Consider the following 19,242-nt stretch of genomic DNA (forward strand, 5'->3'; position numbering starts at 1 on the left):
TGAAATTCTTACTTGCAGTAGCACAACGGGTTTATAAACACTGTATTTAATATATAATATTATACACAAACACTAAAAAGCTGAATAATTGTAAAGCCCAATATAATGCAAAAACAAAACAAAGCCGGTCCCTAGTGTAACCAAAGCAGTTCGTAGTTTAGAGTGGCCAAACGACTCAATGCTGCCAACCTCTATCGAATAGTCGGTGCCACCAACCTCTGTGTGGAAAAAGTTGCCCCTCAGTTTATTTTCCAATCTTTCACTTCAGCTTAAACCTAAGGCATCTAGTTCTTGATTCCCTTACCCTGGAGAAAAACAGTGTACATTCACCCTATCTATCCCCCCTCTTGATTTTCTATGTGAATAGGGCCGTAGTAGCCTTATGGGGCCGTAGCAGCCCTATGGCCACTATGGGGCCGTAGCAGCCCTACGATTGTGTAAGTTTCCATGCTGTAGGACTCTATGTGATGGTGAGGTGCACAAAGCAGCTTGTTGGTAATGGCACCATCTCTGTTACAGACCAAGAGGTGCAGAAGCTAAAGGTTGGACTGGACTCCCTTCTGGCTTCCAATGAAGAGAAGGTAAGGGATAATGTCCGGAAATATCTCCCCAGCTCATCTTACCCTCCCCTCTTGCTTCCAGTCCGCACCCGCAGCCCGCCCCCACTCCCCCCCGCCCACACTCCCCCGCTCCCCCACTCCACCACTCCCCCACTCCACCACTCGCCGTCCACGGCTCGCTGCGTTCCCGCTACTGCCATTGTGGCAGCTTCAGGTCGTGGGTGAGGGGGAGCCTCTGTTGCCTGTGGATCCCTGGCTAATGGTACACAGATTGGAGCCAGTATCTTCAGTGCCGAGACCTGCAGCCGAGGCCTCCTTTGCCCTCTTAGGTGGATGTAGCAGATTCATAGACACAGAAGAATTTCTATCCACCTTCTTGCCTCCCTTCTTTATTTACAAAGAAAAAATCCTGGTTTGCTTGCCATTGGCGAGCTCTTGCTGTGCAAAACTGGGCCAGAACTCTCCTCCCTAAACCAGCACTCAGCCTGCCATCGCACATCATTGCAAAGAGTCTAGAGTGCAAAGCTGTGGAAGGAGTTTAAAAAATGTACGTCTTTCGTGGCGAGAGTGGTCAACCGTTTTTAAAAAAGGTTCTTCTTTGGCCAGGATCTGAGGATTGAGGAATTGAGTCGCCTGCTGGCCCAGTGCAGAATGATGAAGCAGGTGATGCTGATTGTCCAAGGTAAGGAAGGTCACTCTGTCACCTCCCAGCCCACCCCGACCAACAGGCCTCCAAGGTCACTCTTCCCCATCAGGGTTACACCAGGTCATAAAGGATGTTGGTGGGCATGAAGACCCTGGCACTCTCTTTGATCGGACGACTGGCTTTATCTTGCACTGAATGGGACTAGCTCAGGATGGCATCTTGGTTAGCGTGGATGAGTTGAACAGCCTGCTTCCACACTGCCTGACTCTCTGGGTGGGATATTGCAGAAGCTGGTGATCATGCCGCCTGGCGTCCACCATTGACTCTTTTGGGCACAGACTGGTCACTGAAAGCCTCAGTGGCGATGGCAGGTTCGAGGAAGTCACGATGCGGAAGCGCCCAGTCGGGAATAAGCGCCCAGTCGGGAATAGCTTATCGGATACAGCGGGTATGAACCTATTCCTAAATCTGGTGATGCGCGCTTTGAAGGTTTTGTATGTTCTGACCACATTTGGTTTGGAGGGATATGGACCAAGCGCAGGCAGATGGGACTAGTGTAGCTGGGACATGTTGGCCGGTGTGGGTAAATTGGGCCGAAGGACCTGTTTCCACCCTCTATGACTCTATGACCACATCTGGGAATTTGGAAGCAACATCTGGGAATTTGCAAGTAACAAGTGATGCATCACCAGATGGACACAAAGTGCTGGAGATCTCAGTGAGTCAGGCAGCACCTCTGGAGGAAAAAGGTAGGAGATGTTTTGGGTCAGGGCCCTCCTTCAGACGGAAAGTAGGGGGTGGGGGGACCAGGACTAGCCTCTCGCCCCCAGCTCATCAACCCCCCGCCCCCACCCCCACCCCCAACCCCAACTTTGTGTTTCTCTTTGGTATTAACCAGCATCTGCAGCACTTTGATTTTATCCAAGGTTTATGCGTCACCAGTGTTTGTGATGATCTCCCAGGAGAGTCGAATAACTGACTCTGAAGGGTCTCAACCCGAAACGTCACCCATTCCTTCTCTCCAGAGATGCTGCCTGTCCCGCTGAGTTACTCCAGCTTTTTTTGCCTATCTTCAGTTTAAACCAGCAACTGCATTTCCTTCCTACACGAATAACTGACACAGTCTCCTCAAGTAATGTTGGACTAGCTTGTTACTGCTGCCAAGAATGGTGGGGTAATATAAAATCATGAGAGGTTTAGAAAGGGGGGACAATCAAAATCATTTTCCCATGAAAGGAGTATCAAAATCAAGAGGGCGAGGCTTGTGAGAGGAAGGGTTTGAAGGGGATCTGAGGGGCGGGTTATTTTTATACAGAGTAGTTGATATCTGTTACGTGCTGCCAGAGGAGGTGGTGGAATCGGATACAACACCACTGTTTAAGTGGCATTTAGGTGCATATTTAAATGGAAAGGCATTGAAGTATATGGACCCCAATGTGGGCAAATTGGATTAGAGTGGATGGGCCAAAAATGACAGAGTGGGCATGATGGGCAAAAGGGCGAGAGGAGCAAAATTTAAAGGAGATGTACAAAGTAAGTTTTTTTCCACAGAGGGTGGTGGGTGCTAGGAACATGCTCCCAGGGGCAGCGTTGGAGGCTGATACGATAGTGGTGTTTAAGAGGCATTTAAATAAAAAGTGCAAGGTCAACAATGAAGTAGATTGGAAGATCAGGACTGAAGTTCTAGCTTATGGGAGGGCTGTTCAGTAGTCTGATAACAGTGAGGACAAGCCGTTCCTGTATCTGGTGTAACATGGTTTCAAGATTTCGCATGTTAGTGTAATATAGAGATACAGTGCCCTTCGGCCCACTGAGTCTGTGCTGACTTGCAATCTCTGCACATCAACACTATCCTACATACTTGGGACAATTTACAATTTTACCGAAGCCAATCAACCTACAAACCTGCACCCGGAGAATACCCACGCACATCACTCGTAGTCAGGATCAGACAATAGACAATAGACAATAGACAATAGGTGCAGGAGTAGGCCATTCAGCCCTTCGAGCCAGCACCGCCATTCAATGCGATCATGGCTGATCACTATCAATCAGTACCCCGTTCCTGCCTTCTCCCCATACCCCCTCACTCCGCTATCCTTAAGAGCTCTATCCAGCTCTCTCTTGAAAGCATCCAACGAACTGGCCTCCACTGCCTTCTGAGGCAGAGAATTCCACACCTTCACCACCCTCTGACTGAAAAAGTTCTTCCTCATCTCCGTTCTAAATGGCCTACCCCTTATTCTCAAACTGTGGCCCCTTGTTCTGGACTCCCCCAACATTGGGAACATGTTATCTGCCTCTAATGTGTCCAATCCCCTAATTATCTTATATGTTTCAATAAGATCCCCCCTCATCCTTCTAAATTCCTAGGTCTCTGGTGCTGTTAGGCAGCAACTCTACCGCTGCGCCACTGGATGTGGGCGCATGGATATACAAGAAATGGTGGGGTACGGACCCCGTGCAGGCAGAGGAGATTAGTTTATCTCGGCCTTATGCTCGGCACACGTTTCTGTGCTGTGCAACTCTATATCTTGTCACTACACATGTGGTAAACTTGCTCCCAATGTTTTACCGAAGGATCTTCAGAACAAGGACACCTGGAGAACAGTGAAGAGGAGCTGAGCGTCTGTTCAATGACGGCAACCCCCACCCTAATGGGGTACGCTGAAGAAACGAAACCAGAGGTAATGTCCTTTCAGTTGTCTTCTAACGTGTACCTTCAACTTTCGTTCTGTGTACATTGGTGGGGCACAGAGGGCAGGATCCTTGTTTACCCATGACGGCTTTGCAGAGATGTAATCTCTTGAGCTGTCTGTGTCCAGTTTGCATGTTGAGTCTGTGACCCCTCCCCTATCGCAAAACCATGTGGGTCGATTAGTTGATTAACCACTGTAAAGACAAAAAGAAACCTTGGTTTATGGGGATGCGATAAAATCCTGAGGGGAGTTGATGGGAATGGGGGGTGAGTAGATAAAGATGGATGAATGTGAATGGGTGGTTGATGGTCGGTACCGACTGGGTGGGCCAAAGGGCCAGTACCGACTGGGTGGGCCAAAGGGCCAGTTTCTGTGCCGTATCTCTCTAGAACTCCAGAAATTTGAGCACAGGACAAATCTGTGCAGAACTGAAAGTGCTGTACTCTCAGAGAAACGTATTTTCCGAAGGAAGTGAAGCCCAACAGCAGATGAGATATAATCAGGTGGATGCAAAGAGCCCATGGGTCAAACTGGGCAAATAGTTGAGGCAGGTACGATAACAGCATTTAAAAGACATTTGGGCAGGAACGTGGGTAGGAAAGGTTTGGAGTGGTATGGATCAATGGCAGGAAAATGAGACCAGCTTGGATAGGGTACTTTGGTTTGGATGGACGAGATGGAAGTTGCCTGGTTGCCCAACGACCAGGGAATGGGCTTGATCCAGTGATTGTCATGTTGTGCACATCATGGTCACCGTTTTCCTTGCCTCACTTCACAGTGGCGCAGCGGTAGAGTTGCAGCCTTACAGCGCCAGAGACCCGGGTTCCATCCTGACTACGGGTGCTGTCTGTACGGAGTTTGTACGCCTTACAGCGCCAGAGACCCGGGTTCCATCCTGACTATGGGTGCTGTCTGTACGGAGTTTGTGCGCCTTACAGTGCCAGAGACCCGGGTTCCATCCTGACTACGGGTGCTGTCTGTACGGAGTTTGTACGCTGTCCCGGTGACCTGCGTGGGTTTTCTCAGAGATCTTCGGTTTCCTTCCACACTTCAAAGTCGTGCTGGTTTGTAGGTTAATTGACTTGGTATAAATGTAAAATTGTCCCTAGTGTGCGTAAGGTAGTGTTAAAACGGGATCACTGGTCGATGCGGACTCGGTGGGCTGAAGGGCCTGTTTCTGCACTGTATCTCTAAACTAACCTAAACTTCAGTGACTGTATTTCGCCTGGCTCAGGTGCAGTTTGAGATCATGGAAGGAGGAGCCCTGCCCTGTTGTGGTATTGCAAGGACTATTTTGTTATATCACAAGGACTACTTTGTTTGCCCGCGTAGCAACATGTATATGTGGGAATGACGTAATATGGGCAGGGCACTCTAGTTCCAGGTGGCCGTGAAATAAAGAGCCTGGATTTATGCTCGGCTTCAAACCCCTAAATATGTGTACCTGTGGTCATTCCAGAGTCATAACAACGGTATAACAGATACTGGACCATGAGGTACAACATGCCCTTGCAAGGTTGTGGTTTTTGCTAAACATTTCTTTTTGAATTTCTTCTTGTTTCGATACAGATGTCACCCAGAGTCCCCTCGTCATTGGTGGAATTGGTTCCACCTCCTGTTGAGATCGAAATGAGGTAAAGAGAAACTCAACCCTGGGTGAGAGGTTGGGGCAGAGGCTGTTGTATCTCCTCGGGCGCGTTTGAATGGAGAAACAAGGTACTGCAGACGTTGGAATCTTGAGCCAAAAGACAGTGCTGGAGGAACCCTGCAGGTCAGGCAGCATCTGTGGAGCGGCATGAACAGATGACATTTCGGGTCAAAACCTGTCCTTTAAACTGATCAGGTGAAGGGCGACCTGATAGAATAACACAGGCAGTTGGGGCTAGTGTAGATGGGGCATGTTGGTCAGCGTGGGAAAGATAGGCTGAAGGTCCTGTTCCATGCGGTATGACTCTGACTCAATGGCTCCATGACTAATAATATAAGATCTTGAGAGGTAGACATTTTCCCATGATAGGGGTATTAAAAACAAGAAGGCATAGGTGTGCGTGAGGCTGGGGTTTTAAAGAGGACTTGTGACTAGTGGTGTGCCTCAGGGTTCGTTGCTGGGCCTGTTACTGTTTGTCATCTACATCAATGATTCAGGTATGTGAATTTTCCGCGTTTCCGCGGATTTTCACGTTTTTAAAATCCATTCTCCGTGTTTTTTGCATGATTTCCGCGTTTTTCACTTTGCCAAAACCGTTTTTAAAAGTAAGCTATTTTTGGAGCGCAAGAGGATGAGGGGTGATCTTATAGAGGTGTACAAAATCATGAGAGGAATAGATCAGATAGATGCACAGAGCCTTTTCCCCAGAGTAGGGGAATCGAGGACCAGAGGACATAGGCTCAAGGAGAAGGGGAAAAGATTTCATAGGAATCTGAGAGGTACCTTTCTCATACAAAGGGTGGTGGGTGTATGGAACAAGCTGTCAGAGGAGGTGGTTGAGGCTGGGACTATCCCATTTTTTAAGAAACAGACAGGTATATGGATAGGACAGGTTTGGAGGGATGTGGGCCAAGCACAGGCAAGTGGGACTAGTGTAGCTGGGACATTGTTGGCGTTGTGGGTGAGTTGGGCCGAAGGGCTGTTTCCACACTGTATCACTCTATGACTGGCAATTGACATTAGTATAGATTGGGAAATGTGAAACTGCAGATGACGGAATCCAAAACCTGGAAGAACCCAGCCAATCAACCCGCATTTGCAAAAAGGAATCTGGGTGAGTGAGCCTGACAGACTTGGGGGCAGTGGAGGGGTGTCAGTGTTCAAAACAGAGCTAGAGGCAGGAGTGATCATAGAGTCATACAGCACGGATACAGGCCCTTCAGCCCAACCTATCCATGTTGACAAAGATGCACCATCTATGCTAATCCCACCTGTCCATGTTTGGCCAATATCTCTCGAAACCTTTCCTATCCATTTACTTGTCCAAACTGACATGTGAAAGAAAACATCATAGACAGATGAGGAGATAAGGAGCAAATGTGTTGACCATCAGTGATGACTTTCAGAGTAGGGTGAGAACAAAAGTAGATAGAGTGTTGAAGAAGACGTTGGCATGCTTGCCTTCGTGGGTCAGGGCTTTGAGTTTAAGAGTTAGGAAGTCGTGTTGCGGTTTTATAGGACTTTCGTTAGGACGCATTTGAAAAATTGGGTGAAGTTCTGGTCACCCCATTCCAGGCAAGAAGTGGAGGCTTGGCATAGGGTGCAAAAGAGGCTTGGATTAGAGGGTGAAAGGGACAAAGTACTAGAACAACTCAGCGGGTCAATTTCTGGATGTCCTTGTTCTCCAGAGATGCTGCCTGACCGCTGAGTTGCTCCAGCACTTTGTGTGTATCTTTGGTATAAACCAGCATCTGCAGTTCCTTCCTGCATATTTGGATTAGAGGGTATTAGCTTTTAAGAGAGATTAGACTAATGTGAATTGTTTTCACTGAAGTATTGAAAACTGAGAGGAAACCTGATAGAGTTTATAAAAAATATGAGTAGAGTTATTGATCATGTGCAGGTAGAAGGGGTTACTTTAATTTGGCATCATGTTCAGCCCAAATATTATGGGCCAAAGGGCCTGTTTCAGTGCTGTACTGTTCTTCATTCTATGAGAAGAGGATGTAAGCAAGATAATGGAAAACAATGAGAAGTTAGATAATTCACTGTTCATCCCAGAGGATTGCAAAGTGCCCAAACAGAGATAAGACTTTGCTCCTCCAAAGACCCTTCGCTCACTCAGTCAGTATCCTGCTTCAGGTCACGTGATCTGTCTTTACCCATGGAGTCCTTTGTCCTTTACGTCATTCCTTCCCCCCGCTCCTCTTTCAACACTGCTAACCCTTCCACTCTTGCCCCAGTTCTGAGACAGGGTCTCTGACCGGAAACCTGAACTGGTTCCTCTTTCCTGCTGCTTGGATGACAGCATTTGTTTCAGGTGTAGTCCTGATCTTCCAACCAACCGCATTGCGGCTATTGGACTTTTTATTTGTAACTAATGCTACAAAGCTGCAAAACTACATCCTGCTCTCTGGTATTTTCCCTTTGTGTACATCTTGCACTTTGTGTACAGCTTGATTGTACTTGTGGCACAGCGGTAGAGCTGCTGCCTTAGACCCGGCTACAGGTGCTGTCTGCACGGAGTTTGTACGTTTTCCCCGTGACCATGCGGGTTTTCACCGGGTGCTCCGGTTTCCTCCTACACTCCAAAGATGTAGAGGCTTGTCAGTTAATTGGCATTGGTAAAAATTGTAAATTGTCCCTTGTGTGTAGGATAGTGCTAGTGTACGGGGTGATTGCTGGTTGGTGTGGACTTGGTGGGCTGAAATTCCTGTTTCCGCACCGTATCTCTAAAGTGTAAAATCTATAATTTGACTGCGTAGCACGCAAATAAAGTGTTTCTCCATATCAATGTACACGTTGCAATAGTGAACCAATACTACTCTGCTCCAATCTCAAGCACTAATCAAGCCTTATTTGCATTCTAGACGCGCCCAGCTTCACCCTGACAGAGACATGACTGCAGGCAATGAAATCGAGGCTCCAATGCATTGGTGAGTAGAACAAGGGGCATGAACAACGGTTGTTCCAGCGGTACTGATAACCACAGCTGCCCAGAGCTCTGTGTATCTGCACTATACCAAGCACAGGCTCTGAGATAGTTTCACTGAACACCTCCTCTCAGGCCGCCTAAACCAACCTGATCTCCCAGTTGCTAAACACTTTAACTCCCCCTCCCATTCCCACACTGACCTTTCTGTCCTCGGCCTCCTCCATAGTCAGAGAGAGGCCCAGCGCAAATTGGAGGAACAGCACTTCATATTTTGCTTGGGCAGCTAACACCCCAACGGTATGAATATTGACTTCCTTAAATTCAGGTAACCCTTGCCTTCCCTCTCTCTCCATCCCTTTCCAGTTCTCCGACTAGTCTGACTGTCCCCGTTTAGATTTTATCTCCGTTTGCTTTGTTGTGACCTTCTCCTTGCGAACAATGATCTATTCTACATTTTCCTTGAACTGCATCCCCTTTGTCTCATTTTCACACCTTACTCTTTCTTATCTCTTTATCTCCGTCTTCCCTGACTCATTCTGAAGAAGGGTCTCGACCCGAAATGTCACCCATTCCTTCTCTCCAGAGATGCTGCCTGTCCCGCTGAGTTACTCCAGCATTTCGTGCTGATCTAGGGTTTGGTTGTGAATCTGACCTCTTCCACCACAAACCCTTGGACACTCTGGTACAGGCAAGTAATCCAGGTCCACAAGGTGCCCCAGAGGTGAGCCTCACTAATAGCTCATTGACGTGAAGCCTAGACATGCCCTTCCTCCCCACTGCCTGATGCAGTGACGACCCTCATCTCTCAGCCGCTCCATCACTCGTCCCCACTCACCCTCCATGTCCCTCCCAGCCCCAAGCTCACCTGCCCCTCTTGCATAATTCTCTCTCCCCTCAGTTCTCCCCTCTCGTCTTTGAGTCCCCCCCCTTCCCCACTTGTCTTTGCACCGCCCCCCCCGCCCATTTACCCCCCTCCCCCATGCTTGTGTTTTCTCTCTGTTCGGGTGGCACAGCGGTAGAGTTGCTGCCTTACAGTGCCAGACACCAGGTATGTATGCTGACTGTATATATAGTCAGCATACATACAGACTATGGGTGCTGTCTGTACAGAGTTTGTACGTTCTCTCTGTGACCGCGTGGGTCTCAATAGACAATAGACAATAGACAATAGGTGCAGGAGTGGGCCATTCAGCCCTTCGAGCCAGCACCGCCATTCAATGCGATCATGGCTGATCACTCTCAATCAGTACCCCGTTCCTGCCTTCTCCCCATACCCCCTGACTCCGCTATCTTTAAGAGCTCTATCTAGCTCTCTCTTGAATGCACTCAGAGAATTGGCCTCCACTGCCTTCTGAGGCAGAGAATTCCACAGATTCACAACTCTCTGACTGAAAAGGTTTTTCCTCATCTCCGTTCTAAATGGCCTACCCCTTATTCTTAAACTGTGGCTCCTGGTTCTGGACTCCCCCAACATTGGGAACATGTTTCCTGCCTCTAACGTGTCCAACCCCTTAATAATCTTATACGTTTCGATAAGATCCCCTCTCATCCTTCTAAATTCCCGTGTATACAAGCCTAGTCGCTCCAGTCTTTCAACATATGACAGTGCCGCCATTCCGGGAATTAACCTAGTAAACCTACGCTGCACGCCTTCAATAGCAAGAATATCCTTCCTAAAATTTGGAGACCAATACTGCACACAGTACTCCAGGTGCGGTCTCACTAGGGCCCTGTACAACTGCAGAAGGACCTCTTTGCTCCTTTTCTCAACTCCTCTTGTTATGAAGGCCAACATTCCATTGGCTTTCTTCACTGCCTGCTGTACCTGCATGTTTCCTTTCAGTGACTGATGCACTAGACAACCCAGATCTCGTTGTACGTCCCCTTTTCCTAACTTGACACCATTCAGATAATAATCTGCCTTCCTATTCTTACCACCAAAGTGGATAACCTCACACTTATCCACATTAAACTGCATCTGCCACGCATCCGCCCACTCACGCAACCTGTCCAAGTCACCCTGCAACCTCATAGCATCTTCCTCACAGTTCACACTGCCACCCAGCTTTGTATCATCTGCAAATTTGCTAATGGTACTTTTAATCCCTTCATCCAAGTCATTAATGTATATTGTAAATAGCTGCGGTCCCAGCACCGAGCCTTGCGGTACCCCACTAGTCACTGCCTGCCATTCTGAAAGGGACCCATTTATCCCCACTCTTTGCTTTCTGTCTGTCAACCAATTTTCTATCCATGTCAGTATCCTACCCCAATACCATGTGCTCTAATTTTGCCCACTAATCTTCTATGTGGGACCTTGTCAAAGGCTTTCTGAAAGTCAAGGTACACTACATCCACCGGCTCCCCGCTGCCAATTTTCCTAGTTACATCATCAAAAAATTCCAGAAGATTAGTCAAGCATGATTTTCCCTTCGTAAATCCATGCTGCCTCGGAACGATCCTGTTACTGCTATCCAAATGCTCTGCAATTTCGTCTTTTATAATTGACTCCAGCAACTTCCCCACCACTGATGTCAGACTAACTGGTCTATAATTTCCTGTTTTCTCTCTCCCTCCTTTCTTAAAAAGTGGGATAACATTAGTTACCCTCCAATCCACAGGAACTGATCCTGAATCTACAGAACATTGGAAAATGATCACCAATGCATCCACGATTTCTAGACCCACCTCCTTAAGTACTCTGGGATGCAGACCATCAGGCCCTGGGGATTTATCAGCCTTCAGTCCCATCAGTCTACCCAACACCATTTCCTGCCTAATGTGAATTTCTTTCTGTTCCTCCGTCACCCTAGGATCTCTGGCCACTAGAACATCTGAGAGATTGTTTGTATCTTCCTTCGTGAAGACAGATCCAAAGTACCGGTACAACTCGTCTGCCATTTCCTTGTTCCCCATTATAAATTCACCCGCTTCTGTCTTCAAGGGACCCACATTTGCCTTAACTATTCTTTCCCTCTTCACGTACCTAAAGAAGCTTTTACTATCCTCCTTTATATTATTGGCTAGCTTACCTTCGTACATCATTGTCCCTAGTGTGCAGGAAAGAACTATTGTGAATGGGTCTCTGGTCAGCACAGACCAGTGAGCCGAAGGGCCTGTTTCCATGCTGTATCTCCAAAGTAAAGTCTTGCCTTCGCTATCAGACCCCACGGTTCACCCCCTGACAACTACCTGGCTGGCTCGGACACTCCACAACTAGAGGCAGGGAATCAACCATTGGCAACAGTGGATGTTAATCAACCCCTCGTTGCCCCCTCAGGACCCATCAGTCACCCTACGAACCCTTCGCCTCCCCTCCCAGCACCCCTTAAACAAACAGGCCCAGCCTGCAGCAGTCCAGAGTGCAGTGGAGGGGAGAGAAAGCCCTGTCACTTGTGTGGATGCCCGCGCTATTTCCAGCCTCTGCTCTACCAATTGTCATTCTCTTTTGAACGACTACAGGGTACAACCAAGACATTCGTCTGCCAGCATGGAGGAGCTGAACAGTAGTCGTACGCAGAAGGTTAGTGCTACCAGTATTCTCCATGGGTGCAGAAGGAGGGAGAATCACTGCCTGGAGCACGAGACCTGACTCTATATCCCAACCACCTCTAATTTGTTGTATCTTATTTTGAAGGGATGTTTGTGAAAAGCACGAGAACAGAAGACTAGTGGGTATAGAGAGATTGGGCAAACATGGATTTTTTTCTCTAGAGTATCAGAGGTTATGAGGACACAGAAGAGGTTAGCCAGAATGCTGCCTGGGTTAGAGAGTATTAGCTATAAGGAGAGATTGGACAAACTTGGATTGTTTTCTCTGGAGCATCAGAGGCTGAGGGGAGATCTGATAAAAGTATATACAATTATGAGAGACATAGATAGGGTAGACAGTCAGAACCTTTTTGTCCCAGGGTGGAAATGTCAAATTCCAGAGAGCATCTTTAGACTTTGGAGATACAGCGTGGAAACTGGCCCTTGAGTCCACGCCAACCAGCGACCACCCCATCGCCAGGACTATCCTACACATTGGGGGCAATTTACAATTTAAGTCAATTAAACTATAAACGTGTACTTCTTTGGAGTGTGGGAGGAAACCGGAGTGCCTGGAGAAAAGGCACTTAGCTGTTTTTAGCTGTAATTAGCTGTATTTAGCTGTCTTCAAGACAAGGCAAGACAAGGAAACTGACTGGTGGCGGCAGTTGTTTCTCTTCTGAGTCTTATTTAGTTTTATCTTTTATCGGGACTTTTTTAGCTCTTTAGCTGTTTTTAACCTTGAAAATTTTCCCGAAAGTCAGTGCTCAGAAGATATGCATAAATGTGTTTCATGGAAATGCGTTGCAAAACTATCAGCAATAAATATGGTATCAAATTCACTGTTATAAATTGCCGTAGAATAAAAGGAAAATCTGCTGCTATAAATTCATTTATTGAAATTGAAAAACCTGATATCCTGATCAGGTCCGTATCGTGGCAAGACCCAACAATCAAATCTGCTGAGATTTTCCCTCCTCATCTCCAAATTTTTAGAAAGGACAGAAACTCGCGTGGAGGTGGTGTATTCATCGGAGTAAACAATACCATTCCTTGTTTTGAAAGAACCGACTTAGACAGCGACTCTGAGCAAATCTGGTGTCAAGCTACGGTCCAGGGTCAGTCGTTAAAGCTTTTACCGACTGCCTGACATGAAATCTGTGCCTCGTTTAGATCTTAAATCAAACATCTCCAAACTTAGCGCCTCGTCACCCTCTCCCCTTCTCATCCTGGGGGGGGGGGGGGGGGGGGGATTTCAATGTCCCAGGTGTAGATTGGTCTGATGGCACACAAAGCGAACCAAAGGGGACTCTTCAGGAAGCCCTGGCTGACCGTATTCTGGAAAATCACCTGTCCCAAAAAGTCACTTTCCCTACCAGACGTGATGATACACGTGGCACTGAAAATACTTTAGATTTATTGTTGACTTCGCATCCAGACTTAATTTCGGAGGTTTCATCATGTGCTGGAATCAGCGATCATTTTATTATTCAAGCAACACTACACACAAAGATTAAAGTTCCTTCAAAACCACCACGTAAAATTTCCCTCTGGAGAAAAGTGAACAGTGAGGAATTTAACGACTTGGCAGAAAAACTGAGGACAGATTTCTTTAACCTGCATCCAGGTAAAAGAACGGTAAAGGACAACTGCGTGTGGCTGAGAGACTCTTTAAATGACATTGTTGTAAATCATGTTCCTCAAAAACTCATTAAGGGCCGTATGCGCCCTCCTTGGTTTACGGCAAAACTGAAACGTCTCTACAGTAAGAAAGAGAAGTTTTATATCCGTGCCCAAAAAAGGGTTACAAAACTGGATTGGGACAATTTTACTAGAGTACGAAAGCAAGTTGATCGCGCTATTAGGAGTACTCATAGACAACATGTTTCTTCCATTCTTGAGGAGAAGCAACACAAGGCGTTTTGGAGATATGTGAAATCTAGACGGACAGACAACACAGGTGTCCAGATGCTCAAAGTGAACAACTGTCTGATCACTGAGGACCAGGCGAAGGCAGAAGCTCTTGCAAACCAATTTCAACACGTTTTCACCCGTGAAGATACGGAGCCTTCATCATTCCCAGATCTACCGCCCAGCCCACATGCTGATATGCCTGCTATTAAAATTGAGCTTGAAGGTGTAAAGAAGTTACTGCTCAACATCAATACACAAAAGATATTGGACCTGACCAAATACAGAATCATGCCCTTAAGATCATGGCCGAAGAACTGGCTCCTGTTTTGCAGTTCATTTTCCAACAGTCGCTTGACTCAGGTGATGTTCCGCTGGATTGGAGGAAGGCTAACATCACTCCTCTCTTCAAGGAAGGTTCAACCACCAACTGGCTAATTATCGTCCTGTTTCATTAACAAGCACTTGCTGCAAACTACTGGAGCATATAATCGATAGTAATCTGATGAGACACCTTAGCAAACATAGCATACTTGCTGACAACCAACATGCATTTAGGAGGCATAGATCATGTGAGTCTCAGCTTATCCTGACAACAAATGATCTGGCCAAGAACCTTGACAGCAATGTCGTCACGGATTTAGTAGTACTAGACTTTTCTAAAGCATTTGATGTCATCCCACACCAGAGACTGCTTCGGAAGCTTGACTACTACGGTGTTAGTTCCAACACGAAACCATTTCCAGTTTTCTGACAAAACGTCTTCAGCACGTGTGTGTGAATGGAAAAAGCTCTGATTGGCATCCAGTATTAAGTGGTACACCTCAGGGCACAGTACTGGGCCCTCATCTGTTTTTGCTTTACATTAATGACATCCATGAAAAAGTCACAAGCACGACCAGACTATTCGCTGATGATTGTTTGCTGTACCATCCAATTAAGTCAGCTGATGATAAAGATGCTCTCCAAAAAGATCCCGATACTATGGTTGAGTGGTCACAACAATGGGGGATGCAGTTCAATCCTTCCAAATGTGAAACCATGCGTGTCACCAGGAGGAGGAAACCAGGCGAAACATCATATAATATTCTTGGTGCCACCATTGAAGAATCCAAACAGACCAAGTATCTTGGCATCAAATCACAGAATTATCTACGTTGGAATGGTCAGACTCATCATGCAACGGTGAAAGCAACAGGTGTCCTCAATTTTCTGAGACGCAACTTTTATCATTGTTCAACTTCTATCAAGAAGTTATACATCACCCTTGTTAAACCACATTTGGACTACGCAGTTGCAGCATGGAACCCATACATAATTTTAAAAAATTCTTCCATCGAACGTGTCCAAAGACAGGCAGCTCGTTTTGTTACAAATACCTATGAGAGAGAGAAGCGAGTGTTACCGAACTTCAAAATTCATTGGGATGGAACACTCTCCAAGACAGACGTAAAGCCCACCGTTTGACCTGTTTTTACAAGATGTTAAATGGTCAGCTCGACATAGATACACCTGTCCATGTTTCCAAGATGTCCCATCGAAACTAATCCCATTTGCCCCTGTTTGGCATAGATCTCTCTCTAGTTTTCTTATCCTTGTACATGCCCAACCTTTCCCTGTGAATGAAAGGTATGATATGAAGAAATCAAAGCCAGCAAAGATGATCAAGGAAAAGTGTAGCGCACAATGGTCCACAATTGTAGATATACCAACTACGGTATAATGAAATTCTTTCTTACAGCAGCTTAACAGGCCCATAAACATAGTACCACACAGAAAGATTTAATAATCAATATTTCAATAAATTAATAACTGTAATACTAGGTAACCATAATAGTGCAAAATTGAGTCCATAGTGCAACCAAAGACAGTTCAAAGGAGATGTGTAATGTTCAAGAGCCGGATGGTTGCTGGAAGGAAGCAGCTCGTGAATGTCACAGTTTTGGGCTCCTGTATCCCCTTCCCGATGGTAGCAGCAAGATCACGGCGTCGCAAGGGTGGTGTGCGTCTTTGATGATATTGGGCGCCTTTTTGAGGGAGTCCCTCCTGTAGATCCCTTCGATGGTGGGGAGTTCAGTTCCTGTGATGGGCAGTGGGCAGTATCTACCATTCTCTGAGGTCTCTGTTCCTTGGCATTTTTGCTGAAACAGGCCATGATGCAACCAGTCCTGGGACATTATTCACAGAAGATAGACACAAAATGTTGGAATAACTCAGCGGGTGAAGCAGCATCTCTTGATAAAAGAAATTGGTGACATGTTGTGTTGAGATCCTTCTTCAGATTTGTCTTCAGTCTGAAGAAGGGTCTTGACCTGAAACGTCACCTACTCCTTTTCTCCAGAGATGCTGCCTGACCCACTGAGTTACTCCAGCATTTTATGTCTATCTTTAGTGTCAACCAGCATCTGCAGTTCCTTCCTACACATTACTCACGGATATATCGCTGTGTTGCCATTCTGTGCAGCAAGTGTACTAACAAGATGTCAACGTTAATGCTTTATCCCATTAATCCGTGAACTGATTCCACCTTCCTCCTCTCTCCTCCTCCAACTCAGCAGCTCTCAGTCTGGGAAAACAAAGAACCAGCACAGTCTGAGGTATTAACTCATTTATTTAATCTTTACCCTCTACTCTGCTACTCCTGGTTGCTGTCTCACTCATTGTCTGGTGTGTGTGTGTGCTGGTGTAAGCTTTGTGGAATTGTCAGCCTGCTCCTAAATGAAATCTCTGGTATCTCTGATACAAAATTAACTTGTCTCTCCTGCAAAGTTCTGCGATGCCAATTATGTTGGATAAGGGTGTTCTGGTGTTCATCCATTTGCAAGGTGTGGGCATTGCTGGTGAGGCTGATGTTTCTTCTCCATGCCTAATTGTCCTGGATTATTGGGTATTAACGACTTGGATTGTTTTCTCTGGAGCATTGGAGGTCGTTGCTCTGGGTTCAGGGGCCTAGGTTCCTAACCTTCTCATCTCCTGCCCCTTCTATGATGTTCCTTAAAACATGCATCTCTATCAAAGCAGTCTCTTGCCATTCCTTTTCCACCTCCTTCTGAACCCTAGTTCACGTTATAGGAGCAGAATTAGGCCATTTGGCTCATCAATTCTACTCCACCATTCAATCATGGTTGATATATCTTTCCTTCCCTACCCCATTCTCTTGCCTTCTCCCCATAACGTTTGACACCCTTACCAATCAAGAATCTCTGCTTTAAAAATATCCATTGACTTGGCCTCCACAGCCTTCTGTGGCAATGAATTTCACAGATTCACCGCCCTCTGACTAAAGAAATTTCTCCTCAACTCATTTCTAAAGGTACATCATTTTATTCTGAGGTTATGCCCTCTAGACCCATTAGTGAAAACATCCTTTCCATGTCCACTCTATCCAGGCCTTTCACTATTCGGGAAATTTCAATGAGGTCCTCTCCTCATCCTTCTAAACCCAATGTCGGATTTAAGTTTGTGACTATTCTCAAACACCACATTGTAGATTTGGGAATGATTTTTTGACAGAGCAAAGGTGCAGGAGAGGAAACGTTTAACCCTGATGCTAAGATTATGGGGGTAGGGAACAGGTTTGGGAGCCCAGCTTCTTCCTTCCCATCATCTTGTGCAGGATAAAAGACAAGTCCCGACCCGGAAGGTTGCTTGTTCTTTCCCTCTACAGATGCCGCTTGACCTGCCGAGTTATTCCGTATTTTTTTTAGCTCAAGATTCCGGCATCTGCAGCCTCGCGAGTCTTCGGGATGAGTGGATATTTATTCCGTGTCTCTTGACTTTGTCCGACAGGGAAAGCCTTACTTGGATGACAGCAAGTACCAGACCCTCCCGGGAAAACTTCTGCCGTCCAATCACTTGGCTAACGCTGAGCAGTTCCCTCAGAACCCAAGGCTGGCTTCAGGCCCAACATCAACATCAGAAGCTCCTGAAGACTGGGAGAGCGACGCAGCCAATCTGAGTATGTTTCACTGGTAACATTTGCCTCTCAAATGGTGGTTGGAGTCTTCCAGCACATCAGTCGTCCATTCGTCCCATCGTGCCAGTTCTGGGGTGACCCTTCGCATGAACTACAACACAGAAAGAGCTCATCCAGCCCATCGTGACAATGTCAGGCCCTGCAGCCCACTAAGTCCATGCCAACCACACATTGACACTAATCCTATGGTTATGGGTCATGTGGATGGGTCATGGTTATGGGTCATGGCGTCATGTTCAGTACAGACAGTGTGGACAGCAGGGCCTGTTCCCGTGCTGTGCTGTTCTATGTTCATTGCTTTCTGACAAGGATGAACATGTCTGGAGAAGCAAGTAAAGCTTTGCATGTTGGGTACCAGCCAACAACAACTTGCCAATGCCAATTCCCCAGCAGTCTGAGCTTAAGATGTTGGGATCCCAGGCAGTGGATTTGAAGTGTACATGGACTGAGTCCACCGCCAAAATCAGCCCCCAATCCTGACGTGCTCACAGCGTAAACTTGTATTTCGCATTGCACTCTTTCCAGAAGCAGGCTGCCTGTGGCTCTGTTTAATCGAAATTGCAACAATCTACCCATAGACAATAGACAATAGGTGCAGGAGTAGGCCATTCGGCCCTTCGAGCCAGCAGCGCACTCAGACAAAGGTAGCAAACCAAGTTTGTGCAAGGGTCGGAAGGGGAATTAGACTGAGGGGGTATTAAAGAGATTGGGACTGAGTGGGGTAGTGCAGGTTGTGGACAGAGTGGAAAGACAGCGGGGAATTTAATGGTATGGGGGTGTGAGGGTAGAGAGGGATTAGACTGGGTGGGTTATTTGATGGTGTGGAGTAGAGGAGAATGGGATTAGACTGGGTGGGTTATCACAAGCTGCTACCAGTGCAATCTTAGTCTGGGTGAGAAATTAAAGAATGATGATTAAGGGAGAATGTTTTTTTTGGTCAGGAAACCCATGGGCAGTTAAGGATTGGAACTGTCACCGAACCTTTCATTTCTTTGACCACTGTGATAGCAGGGATGGACAAATCTGCTTCAATAGTTAGGGCATCATTTTAAAGGGAGGAGAGGGTTGTGATGGAAACTCCCCACATCAGGCATTCTCTATCAACCCATCGATAAACAACTCCAAGGGCCAGGATTGTTGCACAGAGGGCGGTGGGAACATGGAACCAGCTGCCAGAGAAGTGGTTCATAAGTTCTAGGAGCAGAATTAGGCCATTCGGCCCATCAAGTGTACTCTGCCGTTCAATCATGGGTGGTCTATCTTTCCCTCTGAACCTCGTGCTCCTGCCTTCTCCTCACAACCCCTGACGCATGTACTAATCTGTCAATCTCCACCT

General features: G+C 46.7%; 1 protein-coding gene across 5 annotated transcripts in view; it reads left to right on the forward strand.

Annotated features, from left to right (window-relative positions):
* The window catches only part of LOC144612543 (liprin-beta-2-like), a 66,355-nt gene that overhangs the window by 30,222 nt on the left and 16,891 nt on the right, over positions 1-19,242 (forward strand). For 3 of the 5 annotated variants that reach the window (XM_078432115.1, XM_078432118.1, XM_078432120.1), the window contains 8 exons: positions 520-581; positions 1,167-1,242; positions 3,787-3,893; positions 5,475-5,539; positions 8,424-8,489; positions 11,951-12,011; positions 16,486-16,527; positions 17,720-17,888. In XM_078432115.1, coding sequence (XP_078288241.1) covers positions 520-581; positions 1,167-1,242; positions 3,787-3,893; positions 5,475-5,539; positions 8,424-8,489; positions 11,951-12,011; positions 16,486-16,527; positions 17,720-17,888 — 648 coding nt within the window. The remainder of the gene's footprint in view (positions 1-519; positions 582-1,166; positions 1,243-3,786; positions 3,894-5,474; positions 5,540-8,423; positions 8,490-11,950; positions 12,012-16,485; positions 16,528-17,719; positions 17,889-19,242) is intronic. The other 2 variants (XM_078432117.1, XM_078432119.1) reach the window with 2 other exon arrangements.

Source organism: Rhinoraja longicauda, unplaced genomic scaffold (assembly GCF_053455715.1).
Source record: "Rhinoraja longicauda isolate Sanriku21f unplaced genomic scaffold, sRhiLon1.1 Scf000059, whole genome shotgun sequence".
NCBI classification, from domain to species: Eukaryota; Metazoa; Chordata; class Chondrichthyes; order Rajiformes; family Arhynchobatidae; genus Rhinoraja; species Rhinoraja longicauda.